This window comes from Aphelocoma coerulescens, chromosome 6 (assembly GCF_041296385.1).
Source record: "Aphelocoma coerulescens isolate FSJ_1873_10779 chromosome 6, UR_Acoe_1.0, whole genome shotgun sequence".
Classification (NCBI taxonomy): Eukaryota; Metazoa; Chordata; class Aves; order Passeriformes; family Corvidae; genus Aphelocoma; species Aphelocoma coerulescens.
The window spans coordinates 12577418-12602473 of NC_091020.1; the positions used below are offsets into that span (position 1 = coordinate 12577418).

General features: G+C 41.2%; 1 protein-coding gene across 7 annotated transcripts in view; it reads right to left on the minus strand.

Annotated features, from left to right (window-relative positions):
* ZMIZ1 (zinc finger MIZ-type containing 1) overlaps positions 1–25056 on the minus strand; it is a 344034-nt gene that overhangs the window by 36372 nt on the left and 282606 nt on the right. For all 7 annotated transcript variants that reach the window (XM_069019269.1, XM_069019267.1, XM_069019274.1 and 4 more), the window contains one exon: positions 14457–14601. In XM_069019269.1, the coding sequence (XP_068875370.1) occupies positions 14457–14601 (145 nt within the window). The remainder of the gene's footprint in view (positions 1–14456; positions 14602–25056) is intronic.

A 25056-nucleotide genomic window follows, 5' to 3' on the forward strand; every position in this document is an offset into this window, starting at 1 on the left:
CAGTTCTTTTCATACAAAAGCATTGGTGATTTCAGAATGAGCACAGGATAGATACGTACTTAGTGTAATTAATGAAATATCTTAAACCCAGGGAAAGTAACTATCAATTCTATGAGCATAAATTATAAAATATATTCCACTTGAAAGTTGCTCATTCTCGTACTATTAACTCGTAAATTAGATTTCTATTTGCATATGCACACATACACACAGGTGATCGTTCCTCATCTAGAGACATATACATATATATATATATATATATATATATATATCTGTATCTATACACACACACACCAACTAACAGACACACATTGCTCTTTCGTTTTCAAGCACCATTGATTTGTATTTTATATCAAGAACTGCATTTTTGTCTTGACTACCAGCTATCACCAAAATTCTATTCAGGGCTAACTTGCCTAAAGAATCTATACAGGCTCTACATGCGCTCTATCAACGTGCTCCAAAGCCTTCTCACTCTCCCGTGACCCCAGACAGTACTCCAGGCTTGGGCCACTTCTTCCTTTTGTGCTGTTAGCCAAAATCAAGGACTACCTCTGTGTTCATTCTTTAGCCTGTTAGTAATGCCAAGTGTGAATCATTTAAGAACAGGAATTGCTCCGCACAAAGAGTGCACAGGTGTGTGATAAAAACTGCCTCTGTCCCAAGTAACAAATAATGTAACAACAGCAGCTGTGTAAATGAAGCAGTGAATACATTTCACAAAGAGCTAGGAAATTTCAAACAAATTCCACAATGCTCTGCCAGCACGACAGCACTGTATTATAACATAACTGTGAATTTGGACTGACCTGTTTGCTTCAAAATACCCTAATTCAATAAAGCAATAAAATCACACAAAAAATTAAATTAGAGAAAAGAATAATTTCTCCTAACAAATAATTAGAGAAAATTAATGGAAAATGGTAATTCTCTATGAGATGCCTGATATGTGATGTTTACATTGACAGCATCCATATAAACTGGTGTGTGAACAAAGGCATACCTTGCAATCACTAAGTCCTGCTAGCCCATGTTTCTTTAAAATATTTTCTCTTAGAATCTTGCCCCTCTCACTCAGAGGCTCAGACAATGGCTTCAGTGACTAATATTTGCAAGTGACGCAATGCAAGTCCCTCCACCAGCATGGAGACAAATGATGACTAACCCAGAATTTGTGACTGCTATTAAGATTTCCTCTTTTATCCTGCTCTGAATGATGCCTCCTACTTTACTTCCTTCTCTGACTGTTTCTGATGATGTCTGCTCTGTGATTTGTTTGGATATTTATGGCACATGTGAATGTTCATGTACTTCAGTGACTACAAAGAAGCTCTCTCCATGACACCAGCAGTGAAAGCACTCACTGCAGACATTCTTCTCTATTCCCCACCGATGTGCTGTGGGCAGGTAATGAAACCTGAGGAACAAAGCAAATATTTTGCAAATGAATGAGTAAATAAGAAGGGTAATGACAGGCAGGAATCAAACCACAGAGTCACTGAAGATCCTTCTAATGCAAATACACCGTACGGTTTGTAAACACACTCCAACTTTGAGCAAGCAGTACTTTAGCCTGCTGTTAAGAAGTTATAACTATTATTTCACTTTCTTTGCCTCCTAAGCATGTTTCTCTTACCCATTTTTTTCCTTTACATTATGCAGAAGAGATTTCATTTATCATTCCTCCACAGTTTTCAGTGGTAGTCAGATCATTTGTTCAGTGGAAGGCTACACTGAGTTCTCAAAGACTATATAATCACTTCATCCTAATTATAAATACAGAGTAAATCACTCAATTTTTACTGTATTACAGTTAAAATGGGTGACACCTCAAGAAACCATATTGTTGACGTGTAATAAAGCCTCCAGCACCATACAAAAAAGCTAGAAAAAGAGACCAGCTAGAGATTTGTTGAGAAATATTCACAGTGTACATTGAACCATGCGACTATCACATTAACCCAGTTTTAAATCTCAAACATTATTGGTATCAGAAATTGTAGCAATTCTGAAACAGTGATAGATGTGCCTTGCAGAACATAACTTAAATAGCCTAATATCCACTTACTGTCCTAAATCTCATCCCTCAAATTTCACCTTAGTTACCCCGTGAGAAATCCATGGCAATCTCATGGTTTGCACTCCCCAGCATTTACTCTGGCCCATCACCAATTACATGCATGGCTGAGTATGACTTCTGCCATACTGGATACAATACCCACCCTTCCTCCATCACATGAAGGCTTCCTTGGTTTCAAGCAGTAGGAGGTGCTGAAACTCGTGCCACTCAACTAGAGGATTACTTGCCCCTCCACTCCACTCTTTCAACTTGCATTTCTGTCCTTAAAGCAACCCAAAAGAATATTCTCATAATCAAAGGAAAATCCATGTAAGTACCATAATGAAACGTGACCAATCCAATTCTCATTTGCAAAGAGCAGTGGTTTTCCCCCATTATTATACAGAGCTGTGAATTATCCTGAAATCCCTTTCTTTAAACTTGGAAATGGCAGCCAGTAGAGAAAGAAGCTTCAACCTCTTCAGCCAAAGCGAAATGCTGCCCATGACATTGTTCCTGTTGAACTGTACAAGGGTAATTAAGTCTCTCACTGCACCCTGGAGGGCAGTGAGTCAGTTTGGGCTCAGCTGGAGCCCACTAAAAGAGTATTGACTAAATTTACAATAGTGCTAATGAACCTATACATACTACTGGTCAGCATTAAAGGCCAAACAGCAGAGGAAGCCACAGAGTGAAGAGGAAGAGATGGAGGGAAATTACCTCTCAAAGTAATGTTTTGCTACTGTGATGTAGCAAAATTGCAATCAAGCAATGAGGAAGGATTTCTTAGCTACTGGCAAATGTACTGAACCCACCAGCAATACGACTTCTCATGTTGGAGAAGTACATTGGTAGTTAGGTCTAAAAAGCTTCTCTTAATCCCAGGACTAGGCAGATAACCAGTCTCTAGGAAAAGTTACAGACCCCATGTCAGACACAGACTGACAGTTAATTCTAATAAAAACTGCTTAATAACAAGTGACCTCTGTAGAGCAAATTAATACTAGTGAATTACTGTAGTTTATACATGATTTGTGGCATTATTTGCTGTATTTTAAATATGCTTATGTTGTCACTAAAGCAATTGTATATGTATCTGATAGTCTGTTTACATGTCTTCATTCCTTGAGGAAGGAAAGATTCAGATGGTTTAGCGAAGCATGCATCCCTAGAGCACTGGCACTTTACATATTGTGGAGGAGGGTAAAAACTGGAATTACACTTTCCTGGTGATTTTCCACATCGCTTGTTGAGAAGGCCAGGTGTCTAAAATACTACCTGCATAAAGCATCTATCTCTGTTTCAAACACTAAATCTACGAAGTACTACACCAGATGCTAACTATCTAAAAAAACCTTTTCAGTTCAACCACTGACATCAAGTTTCCCACAACTGGGCCTTCAGTGGCTACTTTCTGTTGTTACCCTTAAGCCAGCTTTGCAGTTTTGCAGGGGTCTTTAACATCTCTGAAGCATGGTCATCCCACCTGAAGGGTAGTTGACACACATGGAATTCACACCAACCTTGAAAGCCACCAACTCTAACTTTCTCAGTTGACACCAAGATGAGCAGGTAACTGCCACTGTAAAACTGACTGTCATTTCTCCTACATCTTATTTTGTCACCCGTGGACACCTTGCGAGGAGAGCACCTCATGACAAGGTGTGAGGTGTCAGAGAATGACACAGGCCTAACACATCTTTGCAGTAACACATGGCCAAAAAACAGAACACTCAAAATACAGCCCAAAGCAGGGATGCTGATCTGTTCCTGCCTTACGGCACCTCTCTGTGTCTGCACCTTACACAGATGTGTGCTCAGGGTGCTCAGCACCCCTTGCCTGTATTCTTGGTTGAAGCCTCTAGGTGACACTACTTTAATACAAACGTAACCATAACAATTTCCAAACAAGACTCCTTGCTCCCCTCTTTTCCCCCTAAAACCTCATGCATCTGCAGTAGAAAAATATCACAAATCTCACCACCAGAGCAGGCAAGAAAGCCCCGGATAACTGAAGCACCAAGACATGAGTTTCATGCCTGTATTGTCTCACAAGTTAGGCAGGTCAACTTTGTTCATCTAGGTTTAGTTTTTGTTTTTCTTGGATTTCTTGAGTGAAAGCTACTCATGTAGCTTTAATTATTAATATAGATTCAGATTGCAAGCCTTCTTGATTAGGGCACCACCATGAACCTTACACTAGAAACTGGTAAAAAAGATTGGGGAAAAAAAATAGCTCAAGTCCTTTCTGGAGCATTTTAGTATTTCATACCAAAAAGGCAGTTCAAATTCAGTACTTGCACTGCACCATGTAAACCTAACGCCTCAATAAGCTAGGAATCCCTGACAACCTATTCATAAATTACAGATTAAGTAGATTATTTTTTTCTTTTGGTTGAAGTTCCACTGAAAATATCCTCAGCCTTGAGTATTAATTCAAGAAAACCCCACTGTGACAACTGAAAGCCAAAATTTGTTTTCGCTTACTGCCAATCAAAAACATTCTGGAGATCTGCTTTTATCTTCTTTTTGAAAACCCCTGGACATTTAGAAGGAAAGAACCGACTTCTCACTTTTCATTGAGATTTTTCTCAGGGAAACAAAGCCAGCAGCTCCCTGCCTGAGATACATGGACCATCTTCATAGACCTACAGTGCCTGGCCAATGTGTTTCGACTTGAACATCTAACATTAGTTTTCAGTCTAGCTGACAGTTACTATTAAACAAATTACTATTAAAAAAAAACGAACCAGAAAATTTAACAGTTACCCCTTGACCTTTTGTGCTGTTTTCTGTAGGCTGTGTAAACCAATCTGTGCAATTTGTCCTCTGTTCACACAGAGGAAAATGGCAGAGCCAGGAGACACCAACATAGGAAGAGCACAAAGACCACTTACAGTCAGCAAGGATATACAACATTTTGTAAAGGAAACATAGAATAAGTACCTCCGTACATCACATACTGACATGAACCAAAGCAAAAGCTGATGTTGTGTACAGGTATCCTAAACTGTTTCCATTGAAAATGAGGAAAGCAAGAGGGTGGTGTATGTAACCAGTCTGTATACTAATATTGACTTTAGATGGCTAGCAAGAGTTAGCTTTTGACTGATGCCATCTATGTGACTGATTCATACCTTCCTCAAATAAATTCCTCTATTTAGCATTATTATTTGAAGAAGTTTAAATTGTATTGGCATAAATTAAGGCATCATCCTGCATTTCATTAAACAAACACGTAAAACACAATCCCACCCAAATCACTGGGTGTTTTTATGTAATGTTTAAATGAAAAAAGATTTGGAAGTATTCTACAAGACTTTATTTCCCTCTGCTTCTTAATGGCGTGACTACAAACATCCAGACTTTACAAAGAAAATAAAGTTCCAAAAAATATCCAATCATGATTTCTCAAGTCTGTTGACTCTCTCCACTCTTCCCAACTAGATCACTATGTTCTCTAACCCTTTGGAAAGCTTTGATTCTTCCAACTCCAAATGCACAGCATTTCTCTATCAAGAAATAATTACCTCAAGCGTTTCAGTACTGGATGTTGCCTGTACCATGAAAAAGAAGACTGAAAGCAGTTAGAAATTTTGTAATTCACTGTAAAAAGAAGGAGGCTGTTTTCTGACAGACTGTATGAGAACACAGAAGGACTCTGAACCCCTTCTAGGTGAGCAGATGCAGGTGAAGCAGTCAAAAGGTGAAAGCAACAAGCCATTTATCAGCTCAGTGGTTTGGATGGCACCTGCTGCTAGCAGGTGGCTATCACCCCCCTGCCTCTGCTCTTTTCAATATCCACACATACTTTATAATAACCATTCATGCAGCCACACACATATGCACAATACAGCCGTTTGCGTGGCGGCTGAGACAGCAAAATCGAGATGGCATTACAGCAGGTGATACAAAATACCTCTGGAAGCTGAAAGCCCTTAACTTTTTCTTTATAGTTGTGACAAGGCCTGTGAGGCCTGGATGACTTATGACTGCACAAGGAGGGAATGCTGCCTTCCATTTCACATTGGGTTGCTACAGATCAGGCTGTGACATGCTCGCTGCCGTGCTTCCTGGCGCCTTACTCTACACTCAGTGTCATCACTTAGAGCCATGCCTGCAAGTCGCATGCTGCTCAGCAAGACTTACTGCATCTGATTTTAACTCCTGAAATTAGAAAAATGCATCAGGCCAAATAATTAGATTAATTCATAAGTTTTGGAACCTGAAAAAATCCACATCTCCCCTGCATTCACACACAGTCCTGCTTCACTACAGATTTCATGTATGTCCACACACGTGTGTGCGCATGCAAAGATACAGAGATAACACAACTTATTTCTGTCCATGTGGAATAAACGATCACAGCTATGCAGGTAAGACAAAAATTCTCGTGAGATCCACTCCTGCCTCGAAGAAGCAGAAGGGGTTACATTGTCTGACATGGGGACTACAGCATCCATCTGATCAAAGGAAAAAAGATTAAACCATCACACCCAGTTCTATTGTCACACAAGTAGACCATGCAACGCATTACTATAGCCCAGATTACAGTTACAAAATCCACCGGTAACAGCCCTGCTATTAACATGCCACCTGTTACCTTTTTCAAAATGCTGAAATTATCTTATGATCGTTTTCAGCTTGACAAATGCAGTTTAATCTTTATTGCATCTCACAGCACAGACCTGCTTCATCCATGTCTTATTTATCTCACGTGTGTCGGAATGCAATCCCCAGCCCTCAGTCCCCCCCTGCCACCAGGCATTCCTTCTGCTCTGCTTTATCAATATACCTGGGTTTCCATATCCGACTGCTCCTTTACAATAAAAAACACACCCACCCAGTATTCTACCATTGCCTGTTGCCTTGGTAATCCAAATGCCTGGGTACTCGCTGATTATCGGCGAATGAGACTCGCATTGTTCACACCGCAGCGCGTCTGCTATGTTAATGTGAGATAATGGCAGCCAGAAGACTCCTTTTGTTCCCAGCTTTGCTGTTTATTCATAGTGCCTGGAGGTCAGCGACTGCTACAACAACCGGGGAAGGAACCGCTGAGAGCGTGAGCAGATTCCACTTCTGCTTTTGCCTCTGAGACAGGGGGAAACACGAGCAGCCCCGCACAGCAAGAAGGGCACCGGGAGCTCTGCAGTCTGACTCACGCAAGGTGTAGCAGGCGGCTCGGAGGAAGATGTGATGGACTTGCACTTCCGAGATTTTAGATGAAGCTGATTTACGCTCCCCGACAACAGAAAAAAACCGCTTTCTTCGAGAGGCACGGCGGGAAGGGAGGGAGAGAGGGAGGAGGGGGCAGCACAGCACCGCCGCAACTTACGGGAAGCGAGCCGGGCTGGGGGCTCCGGCGCTGGCCGGAGGAGCAGGGACAGCCCTGCCGACCCTCTGAGGGCAGCGGCCGGGCCAGGGGCGGCAGCGGCCGGGCTGGGACCGGCGGGCCAGGGGGAGCGCCCGGAGCGGAGCGGGGCGGGCGGGGACGGAGCGGCCGGGCCGGGCAGGGCAGGGCCGGGGCAGCCCGAGGGAGTGACCTGGCCGGGGAGCGACGGCGAAGGGGCAGGTCTGAGAAACGTCTCCCCGAGCCGTGTCCGCGGTCTGGCTGCCTGTCAGAGTAGTTTGGAAATGCTGCTGGTGACACAGTGACACGGGCAGACAAACCGTCACATCGCAGCTGCCCTGCCGCGGTAAGTGGGAACTGAGAGCACGAACAGGCTGTGGTACCTTCCCCGCATTCCCGGCTTGGTGGAGATGAGGACATTCAAGACGGTGCCCCGGCTGGTGCGCTACTCCTTATCCCTGGAGCAGCCCTTTCATGGGAAGAAGCCACCGACTCCTGCTAAAGGCACTGCCAGTATCTAATTAATGTCACCGACCCATCTGCCCAGGTTGCTGCTGATGCGCTCTGTCTGCCGAGCAGGCTTTGTTTTCATTTCTAGCGAAAACCAGCCAGGAGTGTCTTAGCTCGAATTGCTAACCTTTTTTTTTTTTTTTTTTTTTTTTTTTTTTTTAATAAGGAAACCATTAGAAAAGCCCTCCATCACTGCAAATAGTAATGACTATTTCCTTTTCTTCTCATTGGGATTCTGTGAGACTTGAGAACCCAAGTGTACGGGAGTAGCAGGAATACAACAATTGACAAAATTGAGCACCGGGAATTCACTCCTTTCCTAATCTATTTACAGAGAAATCCTGTGGAGGGTGACATTTTCATCTAAGTGAATGAATAACAGATAAATGTAAAGAAAAGGCATCAAGAAAAATATCAAGTCTTAGACAGAATATACATCTGTGTTCCGGTTGCCAAATTATCCAAAAATATAAAAAAAACCTTTTAAAGAGAAAGGTATTTGCCATATTTTATGTCAGTAATTTTTACGTGCCAGACTGCAAGCTCCCTCCCTGCTTAGAAGCCATGTCACCTCCTGGCAGGCAGGCTGGAGCGCGATGCTCACAGCACGGGTACCCAGAAAACAGCTACTCACACTGAACTCACCCTTGTGCTGAACCACGGGCTGGCCCTCCCCCAGCCCTTCTGTGCCTGGAAAGGACTGCTAAACCTCACAGGTGGACCTGACGCTGGCGAGGTTGAAGGGCATTGACTTAGTTCTGATGTTCTCTATCCAAAGGTGTTCAGTTGAAAGACTCCCAGTAATTTTAATGAGTTTAGCAACAAAGAGCTGGGCGAAGTATAGCTTTCAGTGTCACCAAAAACTTATCGTGCTGACAGTCAAAATAGTTGAAAACCAGGGGTGCCGCCACAGTTTAATGATTTTGAACCCCACTGCCACCAGAAATCAGTTGGTTTCATTGAGAACAAGTGACAGAAGGTACCTTCCCAATATGCTCGAAGAGGAAAATCATGTAGACTCAGCACATATCATCTGCTTCTGAGAGCAGACCTCATGCAAAGAGCATGATACCCCTGTGGTTATTGCTAAACAGTAAATCGCGATTGACCAGACATTTTCAGGAATTAGTTGTTCAATATGGCCCAAACATGAGAAGGATACCTGTCTATTCATAGCTGTTGCCATATTTTAAAAAGTAACATAGCCAGCACAAAGCCTGAGAAGATCAGATTTTGCCTCAGTCAGCAGACATACCTTAAATAATACCTAGTGCTTACTTATAAAGTAAGCTTATCAGCTGTCCCTTTTTAATTAAAAAAAACCAAAACAAACTACAAACTAAAATCATAAGACTACAACAGCTACAACATGTAGAGGAAAAATATAGAGTATATAGCCACTTACACTTACTTATCAAAAAAAAAAACCCAACAACCCCACAAAATTATAGTAGTCCTGCTACATAGTAGTCTTATTACAACAGCATTTACTTTGACTCGTCAATCAATAAAGAAGACCTGTTTCCACATCTGTGCAAGGTGCTGTACACACAAGAAAAGATGATCCTTATCCTATACCTTTTACCAAGCATGTAAAGAATATATCTTTGAAAACGAGTTCCCCATTATTGTTTCCTATTACCATAAGAACTGACCAGAAACTAAAATGAAATGCAGATTTTTCACATGGAAATATTCCATATTTAATTATTAACAGCTAATGGTTACACTTATCAGTTTTCAAGGAGAAGGGACTCATCATTTGCTTTTAGCTTCAACAGGCTCAAGGTTTTCTTCCACCTCCTCCCCGTCAGTGTATGTGATAAAATTTGTATCAGTAGTTTCACTTAGAGGACAAGATGAACAAACAACTCTTGGGACAATACTTTGGAGCAGTTAGTAATTAGTTTTGTCTTTGCAATGCTTAGAACATAAGCATACCATTCTGAAGAAATTTTCCATTTTTTTTTTCTTTAAGAAATGGCACTTCTGCAGAAACATTTCTTGATTCTGAACTCTTCCCTTATTTTCTCCTGAAGGTAAATTTTAACATTTCTTGACAAAAAGGAAACCAGAAAAAACAGCGAAGCTACTCTTGCAGAATCAGAAGTAATACAGGTTTCTTTACTGGGTATATTCTTTTATATTAGGATTTACCATCTGTTCAGTCCCTAATTATATTTATTTCACAACTCCACAACCAGAAAGATGAAAAAGCTTTGAAACAATTTCATCTTTTACCTCAAGAGTTATGAATTCTTTTGCAAAGATTGTCCCTGCATGCCAGAGCCACACCACATAATGGAGCAATCCCTTACTTCAAACTGATGTATAAAACATGCACAATGTGCTTGTTTTTATAAAAGCATGCTGCACCTGACCTCATCCAGACATTTTTAAAGTGACTATCACTGTTGGTCAAAACAGCCTATGATGCAAAATTGAAAAGGCAGCAGCCTTTACAGAACTTCTGACACTGTACTAGTATGTTCTAACCAGTTCACTCCTGATTCTTAACAATGCAAGACCCAGTCCTCACCACCCAGCAAAAATTCAGACAGATTTACCATTCTTTTCCAAAAGCTCCATTCAATGTTTGAAAGTTCAGCTCTTAGTCAAGTTTTAATTGGAAGAAAAAAAAGACAAAACAAGCACTAAAAACAAGCACTCTTGTAAAGCAAATCTAACCACTAAAAGGTATTTATGATTGCCCGAACATAAAACATTAGTGATAATAAATAACACATCTATTGTAAGATAGAATTAATGCTTCATTTCATCTACTGTTCAATTTTCTCTAAACCTTTGGCACTAAGTAATTTGTGATAAAAGTAACATTAACTTCCTATTTTTCATCAGTTGTGACTGTGCTATACAGGCATTACCAGCCTTTGGTCACTAACTGTGAGACAGCTGGCAATTAATACATAAGACCAAAATTTGGAGCAAGAGTGAAGACAATAAGAACCCTACAGATGCTCATGAAAAAACACTAAACTGCAACTAACAGCTGTCTATTTTTAAGTGGTTTTGTTGACAAATAAGCTTTACTACAAGCTGTGCTAGAAATGAGAAGCCCTCCCGGCTTGCCTGGGTCAGACTGATGTTAAAGTGAACTAGGGTGCAATTCCTCCTGGGATTGACTGAAACTGTACCCATTTCAACCAAGATTCAATTTGACACACATGCACAGGTCCACCACTTAAGGCAATAAAGTGTTAAATAGGAACTTTGTCAAAGCAACGGAGGTGTATAATGACAATAATTCGTACTTAAATAACAGCATTTGCCAAAGACCTTAAATTAATTCAAAAATCAGCCACCTTGAGTAGTATCTGTTATTACAGACATTATGTCAGATTGAAAAACTACAACACAAAGAAGTTACATTATGCCCTGCAAGCTAGAAAGCATGAAATTTCACTCCTGTGCAGAAGGGCTAGCCCAAAGACTAACAGCTCTCCTTAAGTTCCCCATAAATCCATTAAGTAGGACTTTAATTAGAAGTTATACAGGATTAAGGAGGTGGATAGGTCTTACACTGGTCCTTCAATACAGGAGTAAAGTTTACTCACATGAATCAATAAAAAGGTCTAAGGCAAAAATAAATAAAAATCTCACACTCAAGTTTGAGCTATTAGACTGCAAAGACTTAAAAGAGGTAAGATTGGGAGGTTCTTTTTGACAATCCAGTGCTCATTCTGCTCACAAAACACAGGAGTTTGCAATCCAACCAACTGTCCTACATTAGACAGTAGGTATTAGGCTGATTTTTTTTCTAAATGCAACACTTTATCATTCTGTAAATGAAAAACTAAATTTAGAAGAAATTAGCACAATACAGTCCCTACTCTGAAAGCATTTGTTGCATGTGTGCACATCCTTGTATGGCTTATATTCTGCTCTCTGTAAGTGCATTTAACCAACAGTAACACTATGAAAGCCCTCCTTGATCAGTCTACTTCAGTTTTCTCTCATAGCTCAATTAACTTCTTAAAAATCAAAGATTGTCCTTAAAAACAGGCCAGACCTGAATCACTTCTAGTGTAAGTGCCCATAGTTTATTAAATATGAATCCTTAGATTTGGATTCTTGTGATACATTATTGAGTCAGAATTTATTTTAAATAGCTGAGCACTGTTTCAACTTTGAGACTGAGCAGCTGTGTTTCTGTGATGCCAGCTACATCAGGATTCTAGTCCCTGACTAGAGTTCTGGGTAATTTTGTTGCTAGTAAAAGGAACAGCAGAAAAAGCCCTAAGTGGAGTACTCAGGATCATCTGATGGCAGGGGAAGGATTTAATTGTGTGTCTAGTGATAATCAGCAGCTCACATATATCTACATTGCCTTTGTTAAGTAAGGTTCTTGAATATGCTCTATAATTTAATATCTAGTTCTTTCACAAAACTTGAAGTAGCTGGCTACGTTAATTGTTTTAGGAAATACAAAGCCTATGTTTTTTTTGTTTGAATTAACAGAAATGTCTTGTGGATTAGAGATAAGATACTGTGAAGTTTAATATTAAGTTTTTGATCCAAATGTCATCTAATGCAAATACAAATGGTGACTCATCAACAGCTTTATCACTTATTGTAGTTAATGGCTTTTCATCTTTTGTTTAATTAAAACAAATAGAAAACTCAATTCTTCTTCACCCCATACTTCGCTACTGTCTTATAGACTGATTATAAAACATCCATGAAAATAAACAGTTCCAGGTGGAAAAAGAAGTTGGAGAGGCACACGATGTCTCATTCTAATGTACCACCTGAGAGATTTTGAGCAGTCATGTTATGGCTAAATTACAGACAACAGCACACACCGAAGCAGTGGTGCAAGTATTCCAAATCCCGAAGAGGCTGCTGCAGCTAGTGTAGATAAGAAGTTATGCCACGGAAATTCTGTTTCTAGAGGGGCATCTCATAGGTAAAGAGCAGCAATTTAGAAATTACTCCCCGTGTCTTCCCCAGCAGAGCATTTCAAAGGCAGTACTTGAGAGAAATATGCAGGAACCTCTTAATACTGGGCAGGATGCTCTACTCCAGGCAGAACATTGGATAACCCGGTACTGCTGGGTATTTAGGTTTAGCAGAAGCATTTTTTTTTTTTTGACATGTGACAGTTTCAGTGAAAAACTGCCACAAAAGAAGTGAGTTGAGCCTATCTTATTTATAATATAGTAATGTAGCATGCAGCTCCTGTGAGATAGTCTTACTTTATAGACTAGAGGAACAGAGGCTTAAAGGTCAAATGAGAATCACGCATCTAAAAACTACAAAACTACACCTAAGAGAGCACATACACTGTACCACATTCTCTGCAGATCGGCCACTAATTCTACTTTGTCTTCTGAAAAGCTTCTCCCAAGTGTAAAATTATTTTAAAACATTAAGTTTTCTGTGGGTTTTTTGTTAAGTGTGTTTACAGTCATTTCATAAGCAACTAAAAAAGAGGGAATCCAGGTACGCTGAAAAGCCAGTGATGGTATATTAATTATACTTCAAAAAAGGACTTTATTTATTCTCAAGGGCTAAAATAAAAGGCATAGTGATTGCATGGTTTTCCCATAAATGCAACAAAAATATTGAAAAAAAAATCCAGCCCAAACCCCAAAAGTTGTTTTCAGACAAATTTGCGTATGCAAATACACTGGTACAAAGACATCCCTAAGCTCCATTCTAACACAAAAGTTCAAGTTAGGCTATCATGGAACCTAGGTACAAGGAATTTAGACTCATTACACTCTCATAATCCTTTACCAACAAAAATACTCTACGCTATAACTAATTTATACCATTTGTGATTTCTTCAATGGGATGCTGAGGGAAAGAAGGCCTTGCAAAAAAAAATCCTAGAAAGATAAAGCATGGAATGAATGCTTAATCCTGTCTACAGGATCCTGCCTACACTTAATCTCCAGTTTTTGCTTTGACCTAGGCTGTGCAGACAAGAAATACAAATAGTGCTCCCCCATATAATTTGGTAATCAAAGCCTTCACATCATCTTATAGTGTCCTTTAAATGCTCATGTTTTCTCTAAATCGACACAAGTGCTTTGTGATCCTCACCTAATACAAGACTGTACAGGACATTCTCCAGTGTATGGCTACACCCACAGAACAATTGCTTTGCATGCAATACATTTCCAATGACATTTAAAACATCAGTGAAATGTTTTCAATGTCAAGAAAAGCCAGTTGTATTTAAATAAACATCAGGCAAGTGTCTGATGAGAGACATGATGTACAAGTTTATCTCTAGGGCACAACTTGAAGCTTGAAAGCAAGCCCACTTGATGTGAGCACAGATTTGAAGATGGAAGTTTCACTTCACTATGCACAGGGCAATAGCAAAGAGAAAATCTGAGTTTATTTAGTGCTTGCTGTAGTTACAGATACTCTGCTGTCTGCAGTGCTGAGCAGTGCATGAAACAGTGTTGCCCCCCCATCAGCGGTAACAAGCACTTCAGGTAACAGATGTGTCACACAACACGCTGTCCAGACTGCACTGCTGCGGGCTGGGCCCAGACTCACCTGTGAGATAGGGTGGGTTTCATGGAGCTCATAGAGTTCATGGGGGGTTGCATGGGGAGCTTCCCAGGAGGATCGTTCTGCCGGCTTTTCTGGTGGCGAAGCAGCAAGAGCCGTCCCAGCTCCTCACACCACGATGAAAGCAGTGCTGTGCAAACAGAACGAATGACAGTGAGCACACATCTGAGGAACCAGCACAGCCCAGTGCAGGTGCAAGCCACTGTAACAGGAGTCACAAGCTGAACAGACAAACACCAGGAGTGCACAGCTTGTCCACGACCCACCACTCACATTATTATCCTATCAAACTGAGTCTGTAATTGCCCTACACTATCATTAGAATGTTTTAACGCAAGTTACAAACATTCTGCATAGCCCAGGAGGCACAAGAGAACTTGTCTGAGCTGAGCAGCACAGAGAGGAACAATAGATGAAGCAAAAGCATATAGGATAGCTGTTACAAGTGAAGTAAGATGCATAATAATTCATTTCACACTAATAGAAAGATAACAAAAACATTCAGAAGACATCATTTACAGAGGGGAGCAAAGAAAAAGATTTCTGTTTGGCTGGGTTTTTTTCAAAAGATTAATTGGAGAGAAACCCATGTGCATGAATTAATTTCCAAAACTGCTATGAGCTACCAGTCTTGAATAGATAAACAGGAGAATGATGTATGGACACAAAGTTAGGCATTTAAATCTATATTTGACCCAGAACAACCCCTAAATGTGTGTTTCCATTATGTGCCTAATCTTGTAGTCAATGCGGGTATTCTGTGCTTACAGGAAAATCACGGTTATGAACTATGAAGATGCAGAGATTTCTTAGAGGGAAGAACAGCTTGCAACTCCTTCTAAAGACATGAAAGGGGTCATTATTCCTGAAAATGTGGCCTCTCCCTTATGCACCCACAGTCAGAAAAGACCAGGCCCTGTTAGAGAAACCACCTACTCTGCAGTAAGCAGAGCCCCAGAAAGTGACTGCAAGTGAAACCTGGCTCCCATGAGTACACCCAGCTGAGACACCCCACCAAAGCCTCCAGCAACACCCATCCAAGCCTCAAAGCTGCCTATTTAATTCCAGCATCAGAAGTGGCTCTGGTAAAAAGTCAGCCAGGTATGACGACACAGTGAGGAGCTTCACTGCACCAAAGTGCAGACTAATTGAAAAATCCTGCAGTTTAAAGAAATCAACTTCTCAAGTGCTTGGGGTTTTTCCTTCTTTAAAGGATGGTTTATAAAACCCTTGGAACAAAAAGTGCTTCATGTTTAATTTTTAACTAAGTGCCTTCCTGAGGTGTTGCGAACTGAACACAAATCAACAGATTACACGGGTGGGTGAGAACCAGAAGACTACTGAAAACCCAAGCTGCCACAGCGGTTTAGAGTAGTAAGAGCCCTAGATGTAATTTCAGCCTTGCTTGTTTAAAAGAGACAAATGCAGAATTCTCTAAAATTGAGGCTTCTGTTTTCATTCCTAATCTTCTAATGGTTGTCTTTTCACTGAATAATGTAATCATAAGCAGTAGCAAACCATCATTTCAGGGTACACCACCTTCTTTTCCCAGTAGCTACTCACATGTACTGTTAACATAGAACAAATTCCAAAGAGACTGTTAAGTCATATTTGTAGGGGAGAAAAAGGAACCTGCTTTACCAAAAACACGCTCAAGTATGGTTTTTCAGTACAAGAAACAATTGGATTTTCTCAAGTTAAATGGCCACACAAGAAAAACACTTAGAGCCTGGGCCATTGCTGTGAATTAATCACACGTTTGGACAAAGAAGAGGTAGTAATTTTATTGCATTTATCAAGCAGAAGGTCAAGAGCGGTGTTTAGGGAGGCATTTTAGAGCTCTGCTGTGACAAAAAGGGGACAGCATTTCTTTATGTAACTAAACATGGTCACTCGGAAATTGTCAGCCTCACATGTAGCCTACAAAAAGCATTCCCTCGAGCTCTGTGAAATGTTCCAGCAACGAGTGTCAGTCTAAGCTGCTTCTCTATTAGCCAAGGAATCTGTCAACAAGCATTTGATCAAATTATACTCACCTTTTATCCCTGGCATATCATTACTAATGTGCCAGTGACAAAGGCCCCCCTCCCCCTTTCCAGCCGCCTGGAGATACAAATTCCTGCCTCACAGGGTTTCTTCCCTGGCGCCACAGCCACTTGAGCTGGGGAAACACGAACAAAGTGTTCTACCGAGGACTTAATGCAGCCATCACAGAGTAATAGTGGATGAGTAATAGTGGATGCTGAGCACTTTCACAGCCGAGTGTAATTACTACGGAATCATCCATCTTAGACGAGGCTGTGATGGGAGAAGGGACTTGCTCCTTCTGCACACCTATGTGCACTTGACAAGTAAGATAAAAAGCAACAACCCAATGGATCTGAGGGCATGAATCTGCAAACAAAAGCCAAACCTGCTTGGAAAAAAAAGCAGTGTAACTCCTGGAAAAGGAATATGCCAATGAGAGCACTGCTTTGGTGAGGTGAAGATAAGAAAACATCTTAATGAGTTGTTATTATTACCAATATCCAGGACGCACATTTATAAAGGGAAAATGTAAACCATCAAAGAATGAAGAGGTCCTCAAGATAAGCTGGATGGTTTTATTCTACAAGTTATCTGGAGAGGACTCATGTTTTTAAAAACTAAGAGACTGCAGGTAAAAAAAACTAGCAAATTTACTCATCCCTATCACAGCATTCATTATGGAGAGGTTCAACCTTTCCTCCCTCGGGACATTTCAACTCATGTACCATGTATAATAATCACTCTCTTCCCTGTGTTGGAACTTGTGCATGGACTGAAAACAAACCTGTTTGCAGCCACCTCAGGAGTTACCAGTTCCCCTCTGACCTGCTCTATCCTCCCTCTAAAGGAGTCTGCTCTCTTCTGCTGGAAAATACAGGGCAGCCTCCCCGCTCTCCTGCCCCATCCACTTCCACTGCTCTGCTCTCTGCTCGGTAAGATGAATATATACCCTGCCAACACACATCTGGTACAGCTGGCTTCTGGAGAACATCACTTCCTGGGCTATTCAAGCAAGATGAAACAAACTCAAAATGAATTTACAGATTACACTATTCATCTTTAGTGTACTTAGTTACTGCTTTTTATGCTGACAGTATTAGGCGTATCTCAACTCATTTACACTCAAAGCACGAGAATTTCAGTATCATACTATAATGAACAGATAAAGCAGCAAGCACAAAGGACAGCTACAGATGGTGCCAACAGTCAGTCTCACCCTCTCATAGCACAGCCAAGCAGCTGCTTTTTCTCCCCCTCCGCCCCTCCTCCTTGTACAACAGGAGCACAGATTTTGCAGATGGACCATCCACACCGTCTCTCGCAGCCTCTTGCTGCGGCAGTTTAATGATCAGATTTAAATCGTGTTCCTCTGCTGCATTGCTACAATGTCCCTTGCATACAATGATTTGGTTTTCCTGCCTAAGTTGAACTCAACTGTTGCAGTGGGAGGAAAGGAAGAATCCTTGAATGTGCACACCCCCCCACCCCCCCAAGAAACCCTGTACGCAGCCCAGGTGTAAAATACAACCTGTCAATACACCAAAACTGACATTTTCTTTCAACCCCAGTTCAGTCACAGAGGGCTCTGGTAGCTTATGCAAAAGGATGCAGAATAATGGCAGTCAAATGACATACTGACAGTTTAAGTGTATTCACACATTTATTTGGCTTAAAGGGACACTCTCTGGGATGATTGGTGCAATATATGACCTACTTTTCTCCATCTGCAAAACCTGTATCACTCTTAATGGGATTGCGTTTTACTTTTAGCACTGATCTATTTCCATAGGAATAAATCAATACTGATTTGCTAATGACGACTGCGTTAAGAAACCAACACAGACATGAACAGCCTCAGCTTTCACACTTGTGAAAAGAAGAAACACAGATTTGAAAATAAGAGAAAATTCAATTACAACTAGCTCAAGGGGTTTCCCTAAGGAAGCAAGTGAAAAAAAACAGTTCAGAGATACTCAGCTTGCTGCTACCCAGTCCCATTTTTGTTTCTGTATTCTTTGAAGAGGACCAGACATGGCAAGAGTGTGCCTCAGCACAGAATGTGACCGACCTCTCCTTAAAATACTCATAAATACTCCCACACACACAAAGTTGGCAACACTGTATGTCCTTCTGGATTCCTCCAATAGTTTTAAAGTCTTTCATTGAAAAAAAAATCAGAAGACATGGCACTGCATCCACATTGGGATCCTGGGGACAAGGAGGGGAAAGAAGGCTGGAAGGCAAATTTTTTTTTCCCAGTCAGCCCAAGTCACATTTTAAGCATTTCTCTGCAACCACAGAGCTAAGCCTTGCTTGAAAGAGAAAGGAAGCAATTGTTATTTAATCCCCTGCCTCTAGGAGCCAAGTCTTTAAGAACATGCCAAGTATCACAAGATTTGCGACACAATTATTAGGACCGGCCACATCCCCTGGTACTGTTCCTTTCCTATAAGGACCCTTTTGTGCTGAAAACCTGCCAGGCAGTACAGAAACAAAGGCCTGCACTGCTCGCTCCGTGGCACCTTCTCATCCTTCATAGCCATGAGTGCCCATCACCCAGCAGCAGCATCACAACTGCTTTGTAAGTGCTGGGGCCCTTCTATTAGGAAAATCAAGGGGTTTGAGCTGGGGCAAGCCATGAATCATGCCCAGGCTGCTCACACCACTTAATACTTCTTGACAACAAATTATGCTGGCATATCTGCAAATATTACATGATGGATGCTGATGATGCAGCTCAAAGGTCACTTTACAGCCATGGGATGGAAGGCTGGTATAGCCCATTACAATCCTTTTTGGGCCAGGGACCAGAAGTAAAGAAGCCAGGGTGTGTGATCAGTGCTACCCCCCAGAGGCACTAATGCATTTCATCAGCTGCACCCACACCGGCAGCGGGAGCCGCAGTTCTGCACTGCCTGGTTGTACTCTGTGCCGTGCAAAGTGCCAGAGTAAGCACCTCCGAGTGCAGGAGCCAGCGGCTCCCTAGAAAGCAAAATACAGAGAAGCACAATGCTAATCTATTTACCTATTATGATACCCTGGTATTAGTTACAGCTTATCACCTCAGTAAATCGCTGCCTCTTGTTAGGGAACGTGCTTAAAGGTGCAGCAAACTGTTATTTACAGGCAGACACTATATTTACAGCCACAAAGACAGGTGAGGAGGGGATAGGACAACAGCTCAGTAATTTCAATGCCTTCTGCTTCCCGGGAGACTGCTGGAAGAGCACAATAGGATTACTGCTTCCTTGCTGCAGTTAAGCTGCAGTAGATAGTTCAATAGGCAGACTGGCAGACCCGTATTTCTCATTCGCTGCAATGAAAATATTAGGAAAAAAGGAGGAGTTTGATTTGGAGAACTATCTGTTCAGCACCATCTCACTAGATTGGTTTCATGTCTCAGAAGGAAATGCATTTGGCTGAAAAGATATTTACACCAGAAGTAAGAAAATACATCATTTTTCACCAATCATATCCATTAATTTTATATTGCTTTTAGAAACAAGTTTGTGGTTTTTTACATGGAGAATTCCAGATAAGTAGAATACAGAGCTACTGAGTGCTTTCTACTCTCTCCTCTACAGACTGCAATCTAAATACAGCTTTTATGAAACAGCCAGTGAGGTAATTTGGTGGGGAGGGAAGGGAAGCAGCAATGAGAAGAGAATGAGAGGAGTGGAAATAACTATTGTCTTGGTTATTTAGAAGAGTTATTCTTTCTACATAGAAAATGGAGACTATATCATGTTTGGAAAAATACATTGAAAACATTAACTACCTAAAGCTCAATGTGCTGACAGTATTAGAAAAATAAGGTCAATTGCTTTAAAAGGATGGAACCTTTGTTTGCAATTTTGTGAAACTGAAAATCAGATGTTTTCCTTGTGTGTTAAAAGACATTTTACTTTTAAAGAGCTAGGAAATGAGAGAAAGGGAGAAAACAGTCATTCCAAACTATTTCAAGGATTGATTTTCCTGCAGCTCTCCTCCTCACATACTCCAGCAGAGCCTGGCAATGGCTGGCTGACCTGTCAGACAGTCGGTCAGGGCAGCAAAGCAAGGCCACAAACCCAGGATGTAACTGTCCATTAGTAGAGATTTGTGTTTGTCCCTCCTCTGCAGTTCTTTCAAGGTACTGCTACATGGCCTAACCCTGAGACAGACAAGTCGTACCCCGTCATTACATGAGCTTCTGCTCTGTGTCTGCCTCAACACTGAGAACACAAAAGGAGTATATACAAAGCCAATTACATAGCAAAAGTATTACTTTCTCAGCAGTCTGGCTGTTCAACATGGACTCAAAGTAGTTCCCAGGGAGTCCATCCCTCCTCCCAGGCCTACCCCTCTGCTGCCAGCAGACACCCACTTAGCACACAGCAGCCCACGGTACAGAGCCAGTGCTTACTCCCAGGTGTTTGGTCCCACCTCATCCCGGGAGGCTTGCACCCCAGCTGGCTGCCTTTTTGGAGCACCTGAGGATTGTGACCGCTCTTCTCCATCAAGCAAAATCAGTCATGTTTGCTTAAAAGTCCAAGTAATTTGGATTAAATGGACTGATTTTATCTAAAAAGTACCAGCACAAAGCTGCTCCACTGTAGTGAGGAGAGCCACCTCTAAAGGCACACAGATTTAAAAAGTGCTTGTCCCAGCGACTGCACAGCAAACTGCATGGAACTGAATTCCCCAGCAGAGCAGAGGGGGCACCTGGCTCAGATCCCGCTTTGGGAGACATGAACTGCCCTACTAATGACAACAGGAACATGAAGTTGACAGCCACAGTTCAACACTATGGAACAGGGCATGATACACATTTGTACCCCTAATATCTAAGTAATGTCCTTTATCAACAATGCCTCCTTCATTACTATAGCTACAGCTGTGTCCTGCAGAAATATCCAGCTTTGCCCCAGTAAGATCTATAATGCAATTATGTATTACAATTAAAGAAACAAAAAATCATGCAGGTTTGTAGGAAAACAGATAATGAAGGGGAACACCTAATTAAACTGAATGTAGTATCACATTAGTTAAGAGAGGTTTTGTTCAATAAAACCCTTACTGCAAACCTGAGAACTCTCCAGCATGTGCTTTCAGGACTGCTGCACGAGAGTGACACCATGTACAAAGTCTGGTCTTGAATATGGGTCCAGCTTGCCTTGGCATATCTTCAATTCTTCACAAATACCTCTCACGACACATATATATGTAGGCTTCCCCAAAGGCTCTTGCCGATTGGCATAGTACATGCTGGAGACACAGATTTGAATATGCTATCCTCACCCTATGCCTTCAGTGGAACTGGGTTTCCCTAATTTCCTTCTACACTTGCCAAAACTTGGCAGAGGATCTTAACCAGATTCACTGCATTAACTTTGAAGTAATATATTACAAAACATAGCAACAATGGCTCAATTTGGCAAGCACAAAACATTCTGTACAGATCCAGATAAAATACGCAAGCATCTCATTTAGGCTTAGCTCTGCCCAAGCTGCTACATCTGAAAACACAGCCCATTATAGAAAAAGAAGACAACACTGGTGAAAGGCCACCAGCAAGTGAATCTTGGATAAGGCTTTCCAAGGAAATGCACTCCAATAGCATTAGACTGCTTGTTTTCTTACTCATCCAATTGTTGGTTTCACTGCTTAGATTTCAAACAACAGTGTCTTTCATTACTGCTGTACGCTTTTATTTTGTAATGCCAGTTCAAGTCATCAACAGACTTCACATATAATCCAGACATCTGAAAAATGAGACTGACACACTTGAACCCATCTTTGGCTACAGTCAAAGCAGTGACCTACAGGCGAGTGGCTCAGTTTCATTTAATCCATCCTTAGCCCTCCAATTACTACTGTTAACAATTCCTGAGCTAGCACCACCACTAACATCTGAAAGTGCTAGGAAAAAACCCAACAGATGAATTTAACAGAAGCTGGAACACAGGGAAGCCATGCACAATCAGTACAACAATGGAAGTCTGGAAATGGGAAAATCTAGTGTCTATCATCAAAAGAAAGAAAGAAAGGAATAACTGTAGAATTGGAGGCTCAGCTTCTTATCATGGAAAACTAACCCAAATTATTCAAAGGAGGAAAGTAAAAAATGAGTAACAACCAAAATGGACTTGTCAGGAACAAATCAGGCCTTACTTCCATACTTTCTTTACACTAGCAGACAACAGACCTTGAGCATAGATTAGTTTGATTTTAGTCAGGCTTTAGTGCTGCTTAACATGATATTCTTATGAATAAACAAGGAAAATTAGGTCTAGCTGAACACAACACAAAATGGCTGGAAACTTAAGCCTTCCCAAACTATTAAACCAATAGTCACTAATAGAAATGAGCATTATCAGATGGGGTTTTGCAGTTTTCTCTGGGCCTGAAATTACTGAATGATTCATTTACGGATATCCTTGACGCAGATGAATAAAGGGCTAGAGTGCATTCTGGGTTAATTTACAGATGGCACAAGCTGGGAAAAATCATCAGCTCACTGCAGAAATTTGTTGCTGAAATCATCCTGAAAGGCTGCAGAACTTATCTGAAACGACGTCCAACAGGAACAAGTGCGAAGTCTGACACAGCACATCTCCCAACAAGAAGGTGAGAAGCAGGCCTGATGGCAGGAATCCTCAGAATGGCAATGAAGGCAGGAGCTGTGCTGTGCTGTGCTGCCAAAGCACACCCAACCAGCCTCCTTGGCTGCATGAGTGGGACCCAAGTCTGGGAGATCCACAGCTCTCCTTTCTCTCTACCCCACCACAATGTACAGTCACAGAAGAGAGAGAAAAGTAATCAGAATGATTAGAAAAAACCCCTACCAATATACCCTGCCAGAAATGATTGCATAGATTAGGGCTTTTGGTGGGTTTGGTTTGGGCTTTTTTTTTTTTTTTAAAGAGGGAAGACTGACAGCAGCGGTATTCTGATTTACTGGGTAACAAAGCATTAACTACATCCACAGCAGAAACACCAATATATAGAGATAAAAAAGACACAAGTTAGATATTAGGAGCATACTAATGCTCTTTAATATGCTAAGGGGTAAGGTGAGAAATTTCCATTGAATGGAGACACAGGAAAGGTCAGACAGAGATCTAAGGAGAATGGATTCTTCAGCCAAGATGGCACAGATGACTGTCTGAAATCTTTTAGAATCAAATGAAATCTGTGTTTGCAAGCAGAGGAAATTCAATCAAACAGTCTGCATTGGGAAAGTATTTAAATCTGACTTGTACTCACAATTATCCGAAAAAGACATCTCAGCTACAGTGTGGGGAGCTCCTGCAGAGACTGCTGAAGTGGCCATCCAGCTACATGGCTTACTGGCTAAGTTTTAAAGATGAAAGAAACTGAGAGCAGGTGATGTGCTAAAGGTCACACCATTTGTGACAGAACAGAGTCCCAGAACAGAGAGGATCATACACCTTCCTCTCTTTGCAAGGAGAAACCACAACTACCACATCAAGGGGTTACTGCTCTGTGCCCGCAGTCTCTGTGCCTGCCATGGAACATTTTCAAACAGCAACTGTAAAACATCTGGAGAGGCTTTCATGGAGGGGAAAAAAAAATTGCAAAAAACCACACAACCAAAATTTATAGCAGAAACGTGTTTCCAAAGTTAACACTGCAGAGCCAGAACTCAGAAGGACCAAAAGCTATTTTAGGAACTTTTGCATTTTGGTTCTGTCGTCTTGCTCTTTGCTTTAACTTAACATTATTTTATATTTTTACAGGAAAAGAATGTTTTATCAGGTGTCCTCAGAATTTTTTTTTATTTTTGTATGATTAGTGTAATACAAACTTTGCCAACTTCTCTACAACTGCTGAAGGAAAAAAAGTGTTTGCTTTCAATGTTGGGGGTTGCAGGACCATTTTTCATACTATCCAAACTTCATAATTGAACAGAACTAAGCTAGAAATACTCTAACCCTATCCTTCCAATCACTCTTCATTCTGAAGGAAATACTACAACTACGTCAAATAATCTCTAAGTGCTGAACGTGAAAACAGTTAAGGACATCAGGAAAGAGAAACTCAACCTGTAGCAGTTTTTAACTTAACGGATTTCTGTTCAAACAATACAGGGCAGACAGATGTGTGCATGCACTGCAGTTTCAAGGCAGCAATGCTTCCCATCTCGCTGCCCAGTTGATGAGGTATGGAGTTTTCCAACAGTCATTACTTGTCTTTTTTTCCCTGTGTCCCACCAACCCCACAAACCTTGTCATCTTCCTTTACTAGCAACCTGCTCTGTTCCTCTGGTACCAATCACCTTTTCTTCAGAACTGCCTAATTAATTAACATTCAATTAATATGCCAAACTCAAATATCAAGTAATTGTTCCCAAGCTGCACTGGGAACTTGGCAACTAATCTGAGCAAGAAAAGTGCTTCTGTATTCTTAAAGTTCCATTTCTTCTAGCTGTGTCTTCCAAGCTAAAGGACCTCTCCCACCTGAAACACAGTTGTATTACAGGAGCAGACTTTGTGAGCCATGGATGCTCTTGTTAAGGCATTCTGACATCCATGAAGACTCCACATGCACTATG